Genomic DNA, 20041 nt, shown 5'->3' with positions numbered 1-20041 from the left:
TACCGTGATGCAGGAGTCATTAGAAAATATACCAACTAATATATGTCTCGCTACATGAGTGGGGCTCTTGACCAATTGTAGCAGACTACAGCAGCCTAAAGTTTCCACAAGATTTCTAGAATCCTTACACAGAGTATTATCAAGGTGGAAATTAAAATCACCCAAAAGGGTAAGGTTAGGTCTTGCCAGGTACGGTTCTAGAAGGTTGCCAAAATCCTGGCTAAATGATGACCTCGATCCAGGTTGGCGGTAAGGCACAATACCAGTGAAGCTGTCGGTCGGATGAAATGATATTGAGAAGTATAAAGCCTTCAACAGGTCAAGAGATGTAGTGAGTGGGTCAATGCGACAGGTATAGTCATCCTTATAGGGATGTATGACATTACAACGTATGCTTATACATCACATGCCTTTACAACGCAGTATTTACAACGCATGCCTTTACAACGCATAGTGCTTTGGGGCGCTGGATAGTGAATAGTTTAATTTACTATTCCAACTCCAGTCCCCGTGGATAGTAGGGAAGGTGTTGGACAGTAAATTAAACCTATTCCCTATCCTAGAGCGCCCCCCAGCGCAATGCTTTGTAATGGTTTGCGTTGTAAAAGTTGCGTCGTAAAGGCACTGCGTGGTAAAAGTTGCGTTGTAAAGGTTGTTTACCTCCTTATAGAGAATGCCCCGACCTCCACCTAATCTGCCTACCCTGTCAAATCTCACTAGGACATAACCAGAGGGAATTGCCTCCACAAGAGCAAGGCCAGAGCAGTATCTAGCCCACGTCTCAGTGATAAATACCCAATTCGGTTAGCGAAGCGAGACAACGTCCCTGAAATCGACCTTATACTTAATAAGGGATCTCGCACTGATGAGAAAACCCATGCAAGCGTGTTCGCTGGAAGGGAAGGAGGGTGAGTGGCTCTCTGTGGAGCCAACGCCCGACTGAGACATGTAAAAATTGCAGGAAGGTCAGACATATAGCTGAGTTCCAACTAAGGCCTCCATGTCCATCTGATGACAGCAAGGGGTTCTCCCCTGCTGTAGATCTCGAAGCTCCTCCCTTGTTACGTGGAAGGTACATTCTGTATTCTAGTCAAAAGGCCAGGGTTCCGGGCGCAGTCTTGGCATGGATGGGCGCAGACAGGCTTGCCTTTGGTGCGCATTCGGCTGCTGCCCAATGAGGTGCAGCAAATATGCAGGCTGAGTGAAGGCTGTGCTGATAAGGCAAAGCTCGACCCAAGTGCAAAACCAGAGGCAAAACTCCACTGAGAAGAATAGGGTAACTGCCAAATACATTGCTGTCACGATAAAAGAACTGTGCATTACTCAAAAATAATTTAATGCCGTAGTTCAAGATCTTGTCTATTACATAAAAAGGTACCACAACTCAAAGTCACATTCAACTTAAAATCAAAAAGTTAGCTTAAGATTCAATCTTGGGGGCACAGACAACTACACTTGGAGCAGGACATGATTCCAAATAATCATAACTAAAACACATTAGATTTTTTTTTTCCAAGAGAGAATTTCGTAGAGGAAGCAAAAACTGCCAGATCCATTAAAGACATCTGGAGGTGAAATGCACTCTGCATGAATTGCGCTGGTGCCTGGAATCTAGGCATGGTTGAGCTGAGCCAGAGATGGCTAACAAGACGAGCGAGGACTGGCAGTAACGCTCAAAACTAAGCACAAACAAGGATGAGAAGTGGTGGGCAGAGATCAAACGTGTACAACTTGGAGGGTGCACAGAGATTGGAAAGAGAATTTCAGCCCCAGCTACGAAATCGACTCTGGCCTCCTTTAGGCCCACCCCTACTAAGCGGCCTAAAGACAGATGGTTACATAACGTGACGTATAAAGAATCAAAGGCATCATGTTATGACTACTGAAGATACACCACCACTGGCTAACTAGAAGATGACAAGACGTACAGAACAATAACAAACAAACCATGTCAGAGTATAGTACAGAATGAATCACACAGTGAATTAATGGGATGAGAAAAAAACTTGAGGGTGGCCGTAACCTTCTCAGAGGCCGAAACAGGGAAAAAATAGGAATCGATGCTGGATCAGAACCTACTGGAGGACTTATCAGAAGATATTGAAAACTCAGAATTATTTGCACTAAAACAAAACAAGCTATTAATACAATCACTAAGTGAGAAAAAGCCCTAGCACTCAAAAAACGGTCGAGCGGCACCATGAGGGAGGATCATGGAAAGAAAGGCAGCCTGGGCACATTTCTGGACCACCAGATTAATAAGGTGAACCACTAATAGAGATCAGAACTTAAACTGGGTAACAGAATACCTGTCCACACTAACAGTTTTATTAAGAAAAGAAAAGTTGAGACAAACCTGACTTGCTTCCTTCATTTTCACTTTACTATATTAAACTCAACCACTTTCTCTGTTGTCAGGACTACCCTTTAATCAGATTCCAGCACAGCCTTTTCTCCATTTCTCAAAGAAATCAGAGGACCTGCCAATGACACTCCATCTGGGATGGAGAGTTATGTACGACCCTTACTATTGGTGAGGAGATGGGAAACTGGGGATGGAAGAGTGGGTGGGGAGAGCAGTGCTATGGAAAACAGCGAAGATTTTTCATAGTAAATAGTCAAGGGTACTTATGTGTTAAGCTGGGGTGAAATGTCAATAGTGAGTGAGATGTAGAGAGTGGTAAGCGATAGGCGGTGACATGAACCATTGATCCCCTGTACTTTATAATTTGTTTTGTGAAATGGAATTTAAAAGTAGATTACAAAAAAAGGACAGAAAGATTCTACTTGCTTTGCATTACGACTCAATTTGAATGCTAGCCTTCTACAAAATAACCAGTCTCTATTCTCACCGGCGACGACCAGGTTGGAAGAAATCAAAAGGTTATCCACCAGCTGAACTCTAAAGTGAAGCAAGTCAAGCCTGAGGGCAAAGGAAAGATCTTTTACTAAGTTTAAGCCCAAGAGGATCACCAAAACCAAGTAAAATAATTTGCCTTCATAAAATTTGTTTTCCAACCTAACCGCCTTGAAGACAAGCCATCCTACCCAGTCCCCCCCCCCCCCCCCCAACTTCCAATTCATCAATGGGGGAAGGGTCAGAGGCTGGGATATGTCACACATTATCCAAATAACTTCTTTACATGACGCTGGCCAGCCACAAAGAGAGGAGAACTGTAAAATAAGATCAAAATCGAACTGGTCCTGTCCTGCAGTCAGGCTTTCAAACAGGAAGTGCAAGAACAGGAAGCGCAAGAACAGGAAGCAGGCTAAGAAGGTGAAAAGGGGCTGACGTGTTTTAGATAGACTCATGGAGACAATGGGGGTGGGTTTCTCCAGTACATTCCACATCATCCGTAAACAGTAAGGATACAAAGTCTGCTGTTGCATTATTAATGTTATACAACAGGAATGTAGCTATCGGAGGTGGGAGGAGCCTAAGCACTGCTGATTAATCAGGAAAATAGTGGAAAGAGGAGAGGGTGCCTGGGAAACCTATCAGTGGATTTCCAGTAAAGAAGCCAAAAGACATAAAATATCCCCCACTTTGCGCTACATGAAACGAAATGTCCTAGCAAAGGGAGAGATCCTTCCTATTAAGGAGCCAATGGCAACTCTTCACACGAGGAAAATGCTTCCGACTGATTAGTTTTAACGCATGATTTTAAAAGAATTGGCCAAAAACTGCATATTTACAAGTACTGAATTATTTCTTTCATGTATTCTTTCCTTTTTTCTCTCCATACTTTGGACGTATTTTATCATTCCTTCTTTCCTCCCTTTCCATTACCCTCTCGTTCCTTTGTTCCACATTTCGTCCATTATGCTTTCATTTCATCTGTCCTTCCTAGCTTTCTGGACTTTAGATTCCGGTTTAACTTTCTTTCTTGCTTTCAATCTTTTCTTCTTAATTCCCATACTTGTTCATCATCTTGTCCTTTCTTCATACCTTCTCTCATTCCTTTCTTTTTGTATTCCTTACATCTGTTAATTCTTTATTTTCTTTCCTTCCATCGCCCTTACACCAGTCTTACATTTCTTCTTTCCAATATTTGACTACATTTTTTGCTTTCCTTCTCTCTTTCGATCTTTATTTCGTTGGTCCTTCGTTTTTTTATCTTGCTACTTCTTTAACCAAGCTTCATTCTCTCCTTCCTCCCCTATTCTTTTTCCCTTTCCACCCTTTACTCCTTCGTTCTAGTCTTCTTTTGTGCCTACGTTCCATCCAACTTCATTTGAACTTTTCATCCTTCTTTTCTTATTTACATTCTTCTTTCCTTCCTTCAAGATGTGTCATTGTGTTTGCCTCTAACATCAGAGCCAAGCAAGCAACATAAATCACATTTCTTTGGCATATTAGAGGTAGTTTCACATAACCTGAGGTCATTTAGCCGGTTGTGCTGTCTGTCTGAACTATGCATGTTACATAAAACTTGCAGTAATTGTTGATACTTGGATAATTGGCACTTTTTTGTCCTGAGCAACTTTCCATTCCTAACATGAAAAGAAATACTACAGTATTTTCTAGGACAATTTCCAAGTAATGTACATGCGTAAATCACAGCTGGCTGCCAGCAAGTAAATAGTGGACGTGAAGCCCAATCCAGTGCATCATTCATTCGGTCTGGAGCTAAGTACTGCTACCTCCTCCACATTTTATGAAGCAATGACATTGGATTGCTAGGCCTTTGAATGGAAGCCTGTCAAACCAATGTCAAATCTCCATACAGGGCAGCAACACAACCAATCACAACGTGGCAAAACCGCACTGTGATGCAGTTGTGTTGATAATAATAATAATAATAATCCACATTTGTAAAGCGCACAATCACCCGTTAGGGTCTCTAGGCGCTGGGGGTCGTCGGGAAGATTAAGCAAGCTATTGCCCAGAGTCACATGGTGCTGGGCTAACCTGCCGCCGGTGCCGGGGATGGAAACGTGATCCCCAGATTCCAGAGTCAGTCGCCCTATGGTGTGGGAATGATGAATATCAGCCGTGGTGGCAGTCAAGCTTTAGGTAAAGCTGTCTGATGAACAGCAGTGGTCACTCCTGGTAATCCAGAGAGTGAGGGCTAAGACTGGAACCTGGTCGGATCTGGCCTCTAGCGTAACATTGATGATACTCGTTAGTAGCTCAAGGTGATTTTCACTGATCAGTTGTGGCTTTCATTATAGAAACGTTTGGGAATCCCTGGTGTAGAGCTATATAATATTCTTGTTTACCATATATTTTCTAAAATTGTATTTCATTCTATAATATGATGCGAGACTAAAAGAACGTGAGTGCACATGCCAAAAAAACAGACTGGCACAGCAATTTCATAGAAATCAGGGGTATCAGCAAGATTATACAGTAACTTCAAAACATGTTTTCTGCACGAATCCACATTTGCAATACTGCTGTGTTTCATAATGAGGAATGCTTAAGCTTATGGAGTCTATAGAGGCTAACAGTGCTTTCAGTACAGGGCTGATGGTGAGGGATATCTTGATGTACACAAAGCTCTGGAGCCTATCCTATCCAAGTGCAAGAGGAGAACTTGGAGGGTGCGGTGGACTTTGTTAGGGTTGGGTGTTATTGGATTGCTAGGATAAGTCTCATTTCCTTTAATGTTGTGTTGAATAAGCTGGTGTTCTTGTATTGGCTGCCGTGGTTTAAGTAAAGAAAGAAAAGCATAACCTCTATTCTTGTTCTAGTTGTGACAAAGTTCTACCGCAATGGATGTTCAGGTCTTTGTGAGAGAATAGGAGCTAATTTGTCAATGACTGATTACGGACTGAGTTATAAGGCCCGGATGATGAGTCAGCAGTTAGAGGACCTAGGATGTGCAGGGAGAGGAACAAAACTATTGTGTTCTTGAATGCAGTCTGTTGAGCTGCTGCTCGCCGAGAATTCAAGGGACTGGGCTGAGCTACCGAGTGCCAAGAATTCCAAAGCTCATATGCAGTTTTCATATAATTTTCCTTTATAATACGTTTCAACTGTGAAAAGGCAGCAGTGTCTGGAGTGACATTCACTGTGGACTTCGCTTCTCGTTTTTTTTAATCTAAGGATTTAGAATGGGAAATAGCACTTCTATGTTTTTACGACCGCATCACAGTTTACCATCTACTTCAAGTAGGTGGAAAGCCATTCGCAAACAGGAAGGGGTCCCAGGGGATCCCTTCCCCTTTGTGAATGTATGTGAAAATATTTTTTAAGGGCAGGCAGTGTTCCCACAGACCCCTGCCTGCCCTTACAAAAATTAATAGAAAACTTTTCATTTGTTTCTTTTAAACGCACCCCGTTTTCCTTCAAGGATAACGGGATGCATTTGGAAAAAAGTGTTACTTTATTTAAAAAGCAAATGGTTGTCTGCTGTCCCCAGCAGGCCACCTTCCTTTGATGGTAGCTCATTCCCAATGGGTCGCAAATTGCGACCTGCCTCCTGAATATTGATTTGACAGGTAATTTGCGACCCCATTTGGAATCACTAAATGTGTCTTGAGACACATTAGTACATTCCGTGTTTGCGAGTTGCAATTCGCGACCCGCAAAACTGAATGTTCATACATCTGGCCCCAAGTGCCTACCCAGTCCTGAAAATGTGTTATGAGAGTGTGCACCAGGGCTTGCACTTTTCACCTTTGTTTTAATAGCAGCCACGCATATATTCAGTATTTCAGGATACTGAGTTGTGTGGGTGTGTCTGTGTACACTTGAATAGCGCTAAAGAACGTGCATTACAAGACACCCTCAAGCAGTCAATTATTTTAAAAATATCACAAATGAGAGAAAGAGGAACAAAGCTGGTACCTACACTTGCCTCATAAATAACTGGTGGAATGAGCACGTGGCACAGCACTGTTGACCCGAAGGCTCAGGACCACTGCACTAAACTCACAGCACCTGACAACATTGTCCTTCAGGGTCACCGCAAGCATCGTTACATTGACTTAACTGCACACGTCATCATACTGCAGCGCCAAGGCCAACACCGCTGGATTCACCAGACAGCAATTCCCACTGAATGTTGCACTGCATGGCCAACGCAATTGCATTCACTTCACGGCACGTCAGCACTTTTAAGAAAGTCCCAGAATTAGGATTTGCATTTGGTTTCTCATTATGGATCAAAGTAACCTTGTGATTTGTCGTTAATTTATCTGGAGTGTACATTTCAGGCTACATTTGAATATATATTCTGTAAATACACCACTGTTTAGACCCTCGCTTGCTATAATCCTGGCCACTGGAATTCTGAGATTTTGCGGACATGGCCTTTTCCACATAATTATGGATTTTCAAGAATTGCCACATAATCCATAATGTGCAGATTTTAACAAAAACATTTCATTCTCGAACAGATCAAAAGTTACCAAAGATGCGGTAATATGTGCTGCTTCGCAGGGAAGGCCCTTTGCAAAGGTTGCCTGGTCATCTTTTTTTTGCTTATTGCTGCATCTAGGTATCAGACTGGTACTAATGCCAAACAGTGTTTACAAGTGTAAAAATGTCCAAATAATGTGTTAATACTATCACAAAATCTTCACAAATTTACCTCATCATTTGCCTTTTCTTACCGCATGATTCAGTAAACACTGACGCATAATTTGGTCCTTCCCTGCCGCATAAATCCAGTGGCCCTGGCTATAATCGGACCATACTACAAATATTGAGACATTTAATAAAATGTACGCACTAACCATATGCATCCAATGTTCTGAGATTTCATGCAGATTACTCCTACCTGTTGAAGTTGATTTCTGGGTAGGAGGAGTACTCCGACTTGTTGGTCCTGGCGTTGCGACGGGGGAAGGTGCAGAAGAAGGCGTTGGCGAGGAGCGACGCGATCTGCTCTTGCGACAGGGTGATGGAGTGGTTCATTTTTTGTTTCAGCAGCGGTACCGGCTGGTGCAAGAAAACGAAAAGCAAGACGGAGGTCATTCATTCAGCAATTTGGGAAACGGGGAGAAGGGGAAACAAAACGACATTTGTCAAATGAATGTGTGAGTAAGTTCAAGGCGGCCGCTGGGTGCTTAAATCTGCAGCACCATTAAAGTCAAGAGCCATTTATCTGGGATGATTGGGAAAAGACTGTTTGACAAACTGCAGATTCCTAATCAATAATAATAATAAACAGGGCAGCAGAGCGCGCCGCGGCGGGGGAAACATGCCTGCTCCCCCGACATCAAGTGGCATGTAAGGGCTTCGCCAGCAATTGAAAATCAGCGCCGAGCCTTCGCTTTTAGAAAAGTGCAGCCTGATTTTACGGAATTCCTGTCACTGAAGAAGGTAAACAAGGAACGTTAACCTGGAAAATGTAAGAAGTGCTGATGTCAATGAAACATTTCCAGTGGAAATACACACATAAATGCATCAGTGTCAGCGCTATCTTTTTAATTACTTTAAATGTCAAATATGGTTTGTTTTAATATTTTCTAGAATTTGAGTGGTCAAGCAATTTGGGCCACCCTGTCAGCACGTGTCAGCCCTCACAGTGTGGCATGCAAGCTAACCCATGCACTGACCAAGAAGGTCTGCGGAAACGGATACTAAACACATTTGCTACTTTTTTGCTGAAGATGTGAAGATGAATAGGACATGTGCATTTGTAGATAGAGCACATGTTAGCATGGGGGTAAGGGCCCACAGAACGCTCAATGTCATGTTAACCTTAACAGTTCTAGGTGTAACCTGTCAAACCATATCTTGGTCGCTTTAACTCTGCGGAGAAAGAGAAAATGGACTGAACTGTCGAACCGCTCTATGTGGACTATACACAATCGAACAAAGTATCTGCCAGACAACTTGCAGGCAATGACAGCGGGCGATAATGTTTTCGATATAAAGTACTTAGGGATGCGTTATTTCTGCCCGCGTACATCTCGCCGCCTGCCCAGCAGCGCATTTTTAAACAAGTCCACTGCTTAATTTCAGCCCGCGGTTTCCGGTGCTCTGTACCGGCACTTAATTGCCAACACTGGTACTTATGACAGTCTTCCACATGGTGGCGCTGTTTATCTAAATTAAAGATGAGCTCACAACAGCTGTTTATCAATTAAATAAACGTTTAAAAGCACTAATACCTGATGTCCAAGACATTCTCATAGCTTTAGGGACCTGGAATAGACTGAATTGTCACACTTGTAGAAGTGCAATGTTTAGTAGCTGTGTTGGTACGGTCACTGGCAGTGCAAGCTGCAATGAGTGATCTGGCACTTTTTTTTTTACACAAATTAAGCACTGGAATAGTCATGATAACACAAATAGCAGCACAGCATGAAACTAAAAACAATAAAAATACCAAACTTTAGATTTTATCAGTGAGTGTGCATTTGTTTTCAAATCCGCTGAGGTATGTAAAACTACTCCCCATAACATCTTACCATGCAACTAACGGAGTCACTGGCTATATGGCAGAAATGTCCTTGGGGCAAGAATGCCTTCCAGGTGTAAAGATGGTCCTTCTTCCACTCTTTAGCAGAGACAAGGTTATCAAGAATATATAATCTTTACACCTGGATACCGAGGCTCCCTTGTAAGGATGACGGAGCAAGTTGATGCTGGATGAGAGCATTTGGTAACCCATGCACTAGTGAACAGTTCACACTGTTAGGGACAGACGTAATTTGCGTATACATTTCTGTTAGAAAACACTCCTTTAGAAAAAACACATTGGAGCATAACCTGTAACAGCTAGGTAACACAAGTGATTATAAAGGAGCTAATGCCTCAAAAACAAATATTTACTATTTATTGTGTGTAGGAAGCTGGCTCAGTCAATATTGTCCAACTATGGTGTGTTACTGTGCACTGACTCCAGGCAAACCTTGGCGATAGTGTTTAGGTCCCTGAAAACCTGAGCTCTGAAGGGCTAGCTGTGTAAAGCAGCTAAGGCTTATTCAGGAGGGGTGTAAAGCAAGTGCATGTACCACTATAGTTAGGCAGTAAGCTTTTCACACAAGAAAGCACCACACCAGGTGAGTACAAAAATACTTTGTATTTATTAGACAGGAGACACTAAATTGGTATATCTCCTGCCCGGAGGTATCAACTACACCCAGAAAGAGGTACGTAGCATAGAAACACATATAGGGCCCAACCGAGCGGGCAAATCATATACTAAAATAGTGGAATGTGAGGTAAGTACCAAAACGGGACTAAAACCCAAGGAGGGAGGACCCCAGAGAAAACACAGAACCCCCTAAGGTTAATATCCAGGGACCCCAAGGCGCCCGGGTGCAGAGTGGTTACACCGAGTCAAACATCCATAGGATAACACAGGGTAAGTCGCGGTTGGAATCTTACAGTTTGAGGACCCTTCCCAAAGGACACCGAAGAAACCACTTGGATCAAGGACGCCAATGGCGGTTCATGGAAGATCAGCAGCTACAGCCTCTCATGGACCAGCTCGGTGGAACCAGGACGTGGAGTCCGGACGAGAAGAACATGAAAGCAGAGGGGACAGAGTCCAAACCACCCGGAGGTGACACAAGCACAATACCAGCTCTGTTTGGAGGTTCTTGCTGTAGCATGGTGAGCCCAGGCGATGATGCAGGAGCACAGGAGCAGTCCATGAGCTGTCCCTCACAGTCAGCGAGTGTAGAAAGGTCAGTGGCCGGCAGGAGCACCAACAAGCCTGGGCAAACGCAGACAAAGGTTGCGGGAGAAGATGCTGTGTTGCAAAACCAGCAAGGTCTGTGTGACTAATCCAGCAAGAGAAAGTCAGGGCCAGCCCTCACTTCACACAGGAGAGCTAGCAGGAATCGATGCAGCCCCCTCGAGGACCCTCTGGAAGTAAACACAGGGAGTCGCAGGGAAGCCTCAACAGCACACAGAAGATGAAGGCCCACGAAGCAGAGGATGCAGGCAGGATGTCATTCTCAGAGCTGTGCAGTGATGGAGGCTGGGGCTTCTCGGAACTTGAATATATTTTGTGGGAGAGCCAAAAAGCTGTGGTAAAGACAAACAGACGCAGCACACAGGGAGGCAGTTCACGTCAGCTGAGGAGAGATTACAGTAGCCCACGTTGCAGGAAACACTGGTCAGGCCTCTGGGGAACCAACAAACCATCACCTGTGTTAAAGAGCCGGGCGATGTCCTTGGGACAACAGGATCAGCAAACCGCCATTGTTGTAGTGGTGCCTGCGGACGCAGGGACGGGATCCCTTCACTCCAACGGAGATTCCTTCTGGCTGGGATGCAGGCTGAGTCCTTGGTGGTTTGGAGGATGCATGGCCACGGAGTTGCAGAACTTGGAAAAGTGCAGGGACAAAGATGCAGCAGGAATTTTCCCACAGGAGTGGGCCCTGGCTTGAAGAACAGCAGAGTTCCAGTGTCCACCAACAAGAGTCTTTAGACAGTCAGATGACAGACAGGCAGTCAGATCTAGAAGTTGTTGTCAGGACAGATCTCTGGACTCACCCTCAGGGGAGCTCTTAAGTAACCCTAAAAAGGAATAAGACCTCTTTGCTGGTGAACCACCTATCACTCAGCTGTCCTAGCCAGTCAGATGTTCCCAGGGGGGCAAGATTCAACATGGCAGAATCAAGTGGCCACCTGGAGGAGCTCTGGGCACCTCTCTAGGGAGGAGTTGGACAGTGAGTAGAGACTCCCCTGCCCTTTGTTTGATTTCAGTACATGGTGTCATGCAACTAACACTGGAATCGGTTTAGTTGCATGATTTCAACATGTTTGATACCAAACATGACCAGGTTCAGGGCAGCCATTATGTAGTTGGACATCTATACTTCCCAGTGTCCACTACATACATTATAATAGTTGTCCCGCACTTACAAAGCCCAGAAAATTGAGTCCTGGGTTTGCAGGGGTACCTCTGCTCCTGCAGGGGTACCACACACTTAGAACCATACACCCTGCCCTTGGACTGAAGGGCCTACCTTAGGGGTGACTTATAGGTTAAAAGTGCGGCGACCAGGATATAAGGGAAACCTTATATCCAAAGTGAATAGTGCAAGCACCGTTTCATGCAGACTGCACACTGAAACCACACAAAAAGCAGGGGTACCTATGCCAGAAAGATTCTACTTTCCTAGATAGTGTGTGAACAAAATAATAAACTAATAGAGTGCATAATCTAACTGGGCAATGTGGATTCAGGCATGGTGATGGTGCAGTCCAAACTGGGGCAATGTGCATGTTTGCATTGCAATGGTGCTTGAATTACAAGAGAAAGTGGATTCTGCCATGGCAGTTGCCTACCTAAACAATATGGATTCTCACACGGCAACAGTACTTAACCTATGGAATATATGAAATCTTCAAGACAAAGGTTCTGTATTTCTGGGGCAAAATTCATTCTGGTGTATGAGTTGTGGTTTGCATGGCATTGTTTACACATGTGGATAATGTGGTAGACACATTATGCCAGTAAATGTTTCCTAATGAATACCACCAATGCATGATAAATAACTGCTCAAGCACCAGCATTATCAGCTCTTACACTGTGAGCAACTCATTGCACAAGTCCCAATAAGCAGCATGGTTTCTTCCAGTACCAAAGACTAGATCAGAAGGGCTAGCCTTTTAACTCTTAGCGTGCGCGCGTCGGCCAACGGCTGTCGCGAGCACTATCTCGGTAGTGCTGTGCACGTCCGTTAGCCTACGCGGCCCCGCCCACTCAATAGTACTCCCGCACCGCTGCGGAATTTGTGCCGCGGTTAAGGAGTTACGCAGTTCTCTGGGATATTTGAGTAGCCCCCCCCCCAGGTAGGCCGGCAAATATATTCATCCTTGTATTGGACTGATATTTAGTTTGCACTTTTATGTACCTATTTTGAGGCTAAAAGCGCTCATATCATCAATTACTAGCCCAGAAATGTGTCAAAGGTTCTTAAAAGGATGCCGTGACGGACTTTACATCCAATGACAAAATTGAAAATGGCGGGTCCTCCTCGAGGCACTGGGTTCTGTTAAGGCATATGGCTGGAATACTGTATTAGACAGACACTGCATTTTCCATGAGCCAAATATGTGCTTGCTTTGCATGCAGCTTTTCCTCTATGTAACAAAATATTTTTATTGGTACATACATATATGTATGTTTTGGGGAAAATTTGCTGTGGTAGAACCTGAAGAATTGCAATATTACATTAGTTACCCTGAGACGGTCTTTTTAGCCAATGTAGTTGCAAAGAGTGATGCAATATGCATGTTTGGGCCAATTTATTTCAAGGTTTTCTTGGAGGAGGAGCTAGTGCACTTGAGATCGCCATGCTCACTCCCTACGTGCAGATGATGCAATGTGAATCAGATCAGAAAATGGATGCCAGGGCTCCTGTTGACCTCCAGCCCTCCCCATGTCAAGTTCACATTTGTTATCCACACTGTATCTGCTGCACATTCTTCCTGACTTTGGTGCAATGAAAGTTCCTGGTTCGCAGACTAATTCAAGTAATGCTTCCAGTGGCGGCTGCTATAGGGCCATGGTAGTGGGGCGGGCGGGTGGGGTAAAAAAAGAAAGAAAATTGCACTTACCTGGCTGCAGCCTCTCCTCCATTATTCCCTCAACGACAGGAACAGGAATCCCCCATGCACCCAGTCTCTCACAGCCAATCACGACGCTGCAGATAGCAGCGTCGTGATTGGTCTGAGAGCCGTGGTTCGGCGCTCACAGAGGGAGTAGGAGCCTGGGCATGTTCACCACTCAGGCTATAATACAGCCTGGGTGGAGAACATGCAAAGTATGCATGACGGTTTGGCCGACCTGAGACGGCCAGCCAAATTGTCATGTGAATTTAAGTGCATATACAACTCCTCCCCCTGCTGGCTGACAGCCCAGCCCCACCAACAAAACTGGGCCAGTACCGTAAAAATAAAATAATGACAATGTTATTATCATTTTATTTTTCGTGTGGGGCACTTAGCGGAGGAGCCGCTGCTGAATGCTTCCATGGACATGTTGCTGATGCAGTGTTAGTATTTCTATCTGACACTGATGGGACAGAACTGAGTCTTATGCTTAGTCACTACTATATTTGGTCGATCCCGGTCAAACACTATAATGCTGCTGGTAGAAGACGGAACTCAATCCCTAGCTAAAGCATATCTACTGAGTTACTGCAGATGTTGGCCCTGCCCCATTTACATTGCTTCCTTGAATTGCCTTCATCTGTAGTCATGAAAACGTTTGAATTTCCGTAGTCCACAATACTGGGTTCTTTACAACTAGTCGAGGCCTCTCTCAGTCTCTAGATCCTCTTATTCACCTTGGTAGTATTTCGATTCGAATAACTTTATTGCGGTTATTTATAACCATAAAAGTACAAACAATTTCTCCAATTACAGATACAGGGTGGGTTTTAAGAAAGATGTTTGTTATATACGTAATCAATTTGGGCGTGGTACATCAATACTAATACAAAAACATCATTAAAAGGTTAAAATAGGATAAATATAGAAAAACTTTTCAAATTAAATTATATTTACAATTCTAAAATTCTAAATGCAACAGGTTGGTTACCCAATCTCAAATAAAAGTTTTTAAAAAAATACTAATTCTCTCTCCCACTTAAATAGGGAATTAGTACTCAATACATCCATTAACAATGGGCAGAGCCATCCCATACTGGAGACATATACTATTTTAGTAGATTTCTACGGATTAGCCACATGGAAAATAGGAACTTTGCTATTGCGACCACATAAAGGGGGTTGGTAGTATTGGAAATTCATTCCTATGGTGGCTCTTCTGTTCTCCGGCTGGGCGACTACAGTTTGTACAGAGGGATGCCACATGATATGCCTTTCTCTATGTGCCCTGCTCCATCCTGTTGCCAACCCTATTAAACCGGTCCGAGACACAGATGCCAGCTCCCGCTACAAAAACTCAAACAACACTCATGCTTATTTTAAAGTGACTTTGGTGGATGACGTCCTCAGTCTGAGAAACCAGATAGGTTTTCAATATTTCCAAAATACCACAGAAAACATAGTTTTTAATGTTTTACACCTTCTGTTGGGTACTAACTTTCTTCTCTTATCTCAATGTGCATCTCCCACCTTAGTCTTCACACCTCCTTCCTAAGGATTTTTTCTGAACATTGAGCATAGTTTAAAAGCACACTTAGCCAAAAATCCTGGATTGGCTACAGTGCCTAATTTGAGCCAGTGGTTTCCGGTGCTCAGCACCAGCACTTAATCATCAACACTAGGGCTCTTTTCATGAGCACCAGTTAAGGAGACATTTGTTTATGGTAGGCACTAGTAGATTGAATGATATGCCCAGAATCACAGGATGTTGAGCTGACGCCGGGACTCAAACCTGGTTCCCCAGCGCCGAAGTAGGCAGTTCTGGCCATTATGCCACATCCTCTCCCCACTTTCATGGTTAATAGGAAATGGGCTGGTGCAAGCTGCCTCCTGACGAGTGCCCCGCCACTTATTTTTTTTCTCTCACATTAACCACTGATTGGCCATTGATTCCCCCATGTCTCAAAGCAAATCAGTGTGCCATCCTGCAATGCACAGGCTTTAACAAGCTAAATATTCTAAAGTATGCAACCTGATATTTCCGCTTGAAACTAAGCTTGGTAACATCTTACATCTACTGATCAAAAAAATCCTGGGTGTCGTCCTTCTATTGTAAATGATTGAAATATTTATTTTCTCTCCTAGTATTTCATTGGGTGGTTTGGACTGCTAATGCGTGCCCTTTTCTAAGTTCTAAACCTAGAGAATAATGAAGTTTGAGAATTTAAATTATAATGGCTACACTAATGCCAATAATCAACAGGAGAGACCTTAAAAACTGCCTCAGCACTGCCTCTCAGAAGGCGCACAAACCAAAGACATTTATGATAGGTAATTTGTTTGAGTGCAACTGTGCTGTATCTCTTCTAGTGGATATATGATTAAAGCACAGAAATGAAACTAATGACATTTAACTAATGACAATTAAACTAATTTAAAGGAAAGTGTCCTCAAATGATCACTAAATGAGGTAAATATATATTTTTTTTAAATAAAATGGCAGGCAGCACAGACGTCTAGCGAATGTTTACAATGCCCACGGTTGTTATGAAAAATTAATAAAAAAGTTTTAGGAAACTACATATAATGTGCAGTTTTCTGTGGTACTGCTGCTTATTACGATTTCAGATAACTATCTGTTACATTGACAGTAGCAGAACCAATCGAGCTCAGAGAAATACACTTGGTTTAGAATCCAAATGCAGGAAACGATAAAAGTACAATCAGAGACATATGAAAGAGAGAAACAAAATGAGATTAGAGGCCATGCGTGAGAAACAGAGCACGAGCAGTTTAAAATCAAATGTACTAAAATGTGTTCCTTGGTTATCGTTGCTAATCATACATCTAGAAAACGGTTTGCAAATCTATTTATAACCAAAACTTACAATTAAGAACCTCAAATTCCTAACCTAATAAAGAATATGGTTCCGCACATGATCACAAACAGTACAACGTCCAAAGGCAGGTTTCGTCGGCCGCCATTTTCCTGGAAACCCGCCAGCTCAGAGGCCCGATTAAAGTGGCACTGAAAGCTATTACCAGGGTAGGATCATGAGAAATTAATACAGCAGTGCTTTGGAGTTTTCGAGATTGGATCAAATCAAGCAGGCCACAAGGCCTTTCACCTCACTTTAACACCGGCCAGGATCAATAAATGTACTTCGGTGGTTGGCCAAGCTCTCCTGCGATGGCCTATTCCCCGGCACTTCAGCCATTTCATATTTATTGGGCAATCCTCAAAAAGCATAAAAATCCGATAGTTGAAATTTTCAGTCAGACATTAATTGAGGACTGCAGATAGCAAAGAAGCACGACCTCGCTAGAGAGGTGTCAAGGCCCTATAGCACTTAGCTGCAATGCTTAATTGGAGCCGGAAGTTTCCGGTGCTCGGCATCAGCGTTTAAATGTCATCACCACACTTATGATACTCTGCCACATGGTGGCGCTGCTCATCTAATTTAGAGATAAGCAGAACAACAGTTATTTATGAACACAATATACATTAAAAAATACTAATACCTGCCTCCTCAGTCATTCCTTTAGTTTTGGGGACCTGGACTAACCAGAATTGTCGCACTTACAGGAGAGAGAGGGTTAGTAGCTTTTGGTACCATCATTTGAAGCGATGAAGGGGCAAGCTGCAGTGGCCTCCTGGTCAAGGTCCCGGCACTTATTATTTTACAAATTAAGCACTGCTTACCTGCACGGTAAGCACGTTTCACTTTTGAACCCGTTCGTACTAGCTTGCTTGCTCAAAAATGCACATAATTCTTGTTAACTGTTTCCAATAGTCTGAAATCTGACTGATATCCGAAGAGATAATTAATATTCGAAACTCTACAAATCTGCTAATCTTTCACTATAGTTGCTCTCCAAACTTCCTTCCATCAAGACAGACGGAAAGGGGCGTTGACTCTACGCATCCGTAGAGACTTTTGTTTTTTGAAGGAAGTTTTAGAGGTTGACTGACCCCAAAGGATTCATGGTGCGCTGAGGAAGCGGTGTACACAGCGCAGCCTAACTGTGCACCATGAAAACCGCGGGAGACGTAGACGAGCTGTGAAAGTGAAGGCGGGGCCTGTATCAATCAATCAATCATGGGTTTGTTGAGCGCAACTACTCACCTGTAAGGTTCTCAAGGTGCTGGGGTGGGGATGGGGGGGATGGGTGGGAGGCGTATGGTCCTGTCCATCAAGGAGGTCTATAGAAGAGCCATGTCTTGAGGTCCCTCGTGAAGTAGGGAAGTGATGTCGTCTGTCTGAGCTGGAGCGGTAGGGCGTTCTCGGCTCTGGCTGTGAGGAAGGAGGAGCGGCCTCCCGATCTGGACTTCCTAGTGCGAGGGACCAGGGAGTGGGAGAGCTGGGCTGATCGTAGGTCCTTTGGGGTGCGTGGAATCTGAGTCGGCTATTCGGGTATGCTGGTCTGGTGTTGTGGAGGGCTTTGTGTGCGTGGGTGAGAATCTTGAAGATGATTCTTGCCTCGATGGGGAGCCAGTGTAGTGTGTGCAGGTGCTGGGTGATGTGGCAGTGTCGTGGCAGGTTGCGCATTAGTCTGGCGGCGGAGTTTTGGATGTTTTGGGGTTTACTTGTGAGGTTTTTGTTGATTCTGGCGTAGAGTGCGTTGCCTTAGTCAAGTCTGCTGGTGATGAGGGCATGTGTGACGGTCTTTCTGTGTTCGAGGAGCATCCATTTGAAGGTCTTTCGTAGGAGGCAGAGGGTGTGGAAGCAGGAGGATGCAATGGAGTTGATCTGGCGGTCCATTTTGAGTTCGGAGTCCAGGATGATTCAGAGGTTGCATGCGTGGTCCATGGGGGTGGGAGGGCTTCCGATGGCGGGGGCCACCAGGTGTTGTTCGAGGCGTCAGGGTGTGGGCCCATGATGAGAACTTCTGTTTTGTCCGTGTTGAGTTGTAGACAGCTGTTCTTCATCCATTTGGTGACTGCTTCCATGCCTTCTTGAATTTGTGTTTGGCTGCGTTGGGTTCGTTGCATAGCGAGAGGATGAGTTGGGTGTTGTGTGTACGAAACAATGTTGAGTCTGTGGGATCTGACAAATAGGGGCGAGCAGAGCCATGTAGATGTTGAACAACATGGGGCTGAGTGAGGATCCTTGGGGGACTCCACAGGTGGGCGGTGTGGGGTCAGAGAAGAAGGAAGGGAGTCTGACCGTCTGCGTTCTGCCGGAGAGGAATGAGCCGATCCAGTCGAGGGCCTTGTTCCGGATCCCTGCGTCGTGAAGTCTGCAGGTTAGGGTGCAGTGAGAGACTTGTTGAAGTACTCAGAAAAGTCGAGGAGGATGAGGGCTACTGTCTCTCCTCTGTCCAGGAGGGAGCGGTTGTCGTCTGATGCACAGAGGAGGGTGGTGTCCGTGCAGTGGTTCTTCCCGAAGCCAGATTGGAAGGAGTCAAGGATGTTGTGCTCGTCGATGAAGGTGGCGAGTTGGTTGTTGATGGCTTTCTCAATGACTTTCGCTGGGAATGGGAGCAGGGAGATGGGTCTGTAGTTCTTAATGTCGTGGGGTCTGCTAAGGGTTTCTTCAGGAGGGGGTTGATCTCAGCATGCTTCCAGTCGTAGGGGAAGGAGGCGTTCGCGAGGGAGCGGTTGATGGTATGGTGATGCATGGGGGCGATGGTGTCGGCAGCTTTGTTGAGGATGTGGTGGGGCAGGGGTCCGATGGGGGCCCCAGAGTGGATTGACTCCATCGTCTTCAGTGTGTCTTTGGTGGTGAGTGCTGTCCAGCTGTCAATCGTTGGCTTCAAGGTGTCAGGGTGGTTGGTGAGGGTTCTGTGTGTTGGCTGTCTTCGTCGAAATTGTTGTAAATGTTCTTGATTTTGTGGTGCAAGAAGGTGCTGAGTTTGTCGCAGAGGTCTTGTGAGGGAGGGATGGATGTCTGTAGACTCGCTGATGGGTTGGGTGAACTCCTTGATGATGCTGAAGAGTTCTTTGCTGTTGAGCGCATGTGTGGAGATTATGTCCTGGATCGCTTTCTTTCTTGTATCTCTGGTGAGTTGGTGGTGGCTCTGAAGTTGTTGTGGGCTTCTGTAGATATGGAGCATTTTCGAGACGGCAGCATGTCCGTCTGGACTCTTGGAGTTCGGTGGTGAACCAGCTGGCTTTCCTGGCATGTGTGTTGTTGTTCTTCTTGAGGGGGGCTATGGTATTGGCGCAGTCGGAGATCCCTCTGTGCAAGGTTCGGGCTGCGATGTTGGGGTAATCGTTGTCCGTGATGGTTGGGGTGGAGTTGCCGAGTGAGGTGGTGAGCTGGTCACCTGTGATTTTAGTCCAATTTCTGCGTGGGAGCAGGTGCTGGGTTGTGTGGATGTTGGGTATTCTGAAGGTGAAATGGATGTAGTGATGGTCTGTCCACAGGAGTTCGGTGGTGTGGCTGAAAGTGATGGAGTATCCTGTGATGAAGATGGGGTCGAGGATGTGTCCTGCTGAGTGCGTGGGCTCAGTCACGAACTGGCAGAGTCCTATGTTGTAGAGGCTATCCAGGAGGGATGTGGTGTTGGGGTCTTGATGGTTGTCGAGGTGGAAGTTGAGGTCTCCCAGCAGGGTGTAGTTGG

General features: G+C 44.8%; 1 protein-coding gene across 1 annotated transcript in view; it reads right to left on the bottom strand.

Annotated features, from left to right (window-relative positions):
* Positions 1-20041, bottom strand: part of PARG (poly(ADP-ribose) glycohydrolase) — a 911041-nt gene that overhangs the window by 343359 nt on the left and 547641 nt on the right. Inside the window, exon 9 of the mRNA XM_078643350.1 lies at positions 7731-7891. Coding sequence (XP_078499476.1) covers positions 7731-7891 — 161 coding nt within the window. The remainder of the gene's footprint in view (positions 1-7730; positions 7892-20041) is intronic.

This window comes from Lissotriton helveticus, chromosome 5_1 (assembly GCF_964261635.1).
Source record: "Lissotriton helveticus chromosome 5_1, aLisHel1.1, whole genome shotgun sequence".
NCBI classification, from domain to species: domain Eukaryota; kingdom Metazoa; phylum Chordata; class Amphibia; order Caudata; family Salamandridae; genus Lissotriton; species Lissotriton helveticus.
Note: the sequence above shows the minus strand (reverse complement) of the source record. Positions and strands in the feature narration are given on the sequence as shown.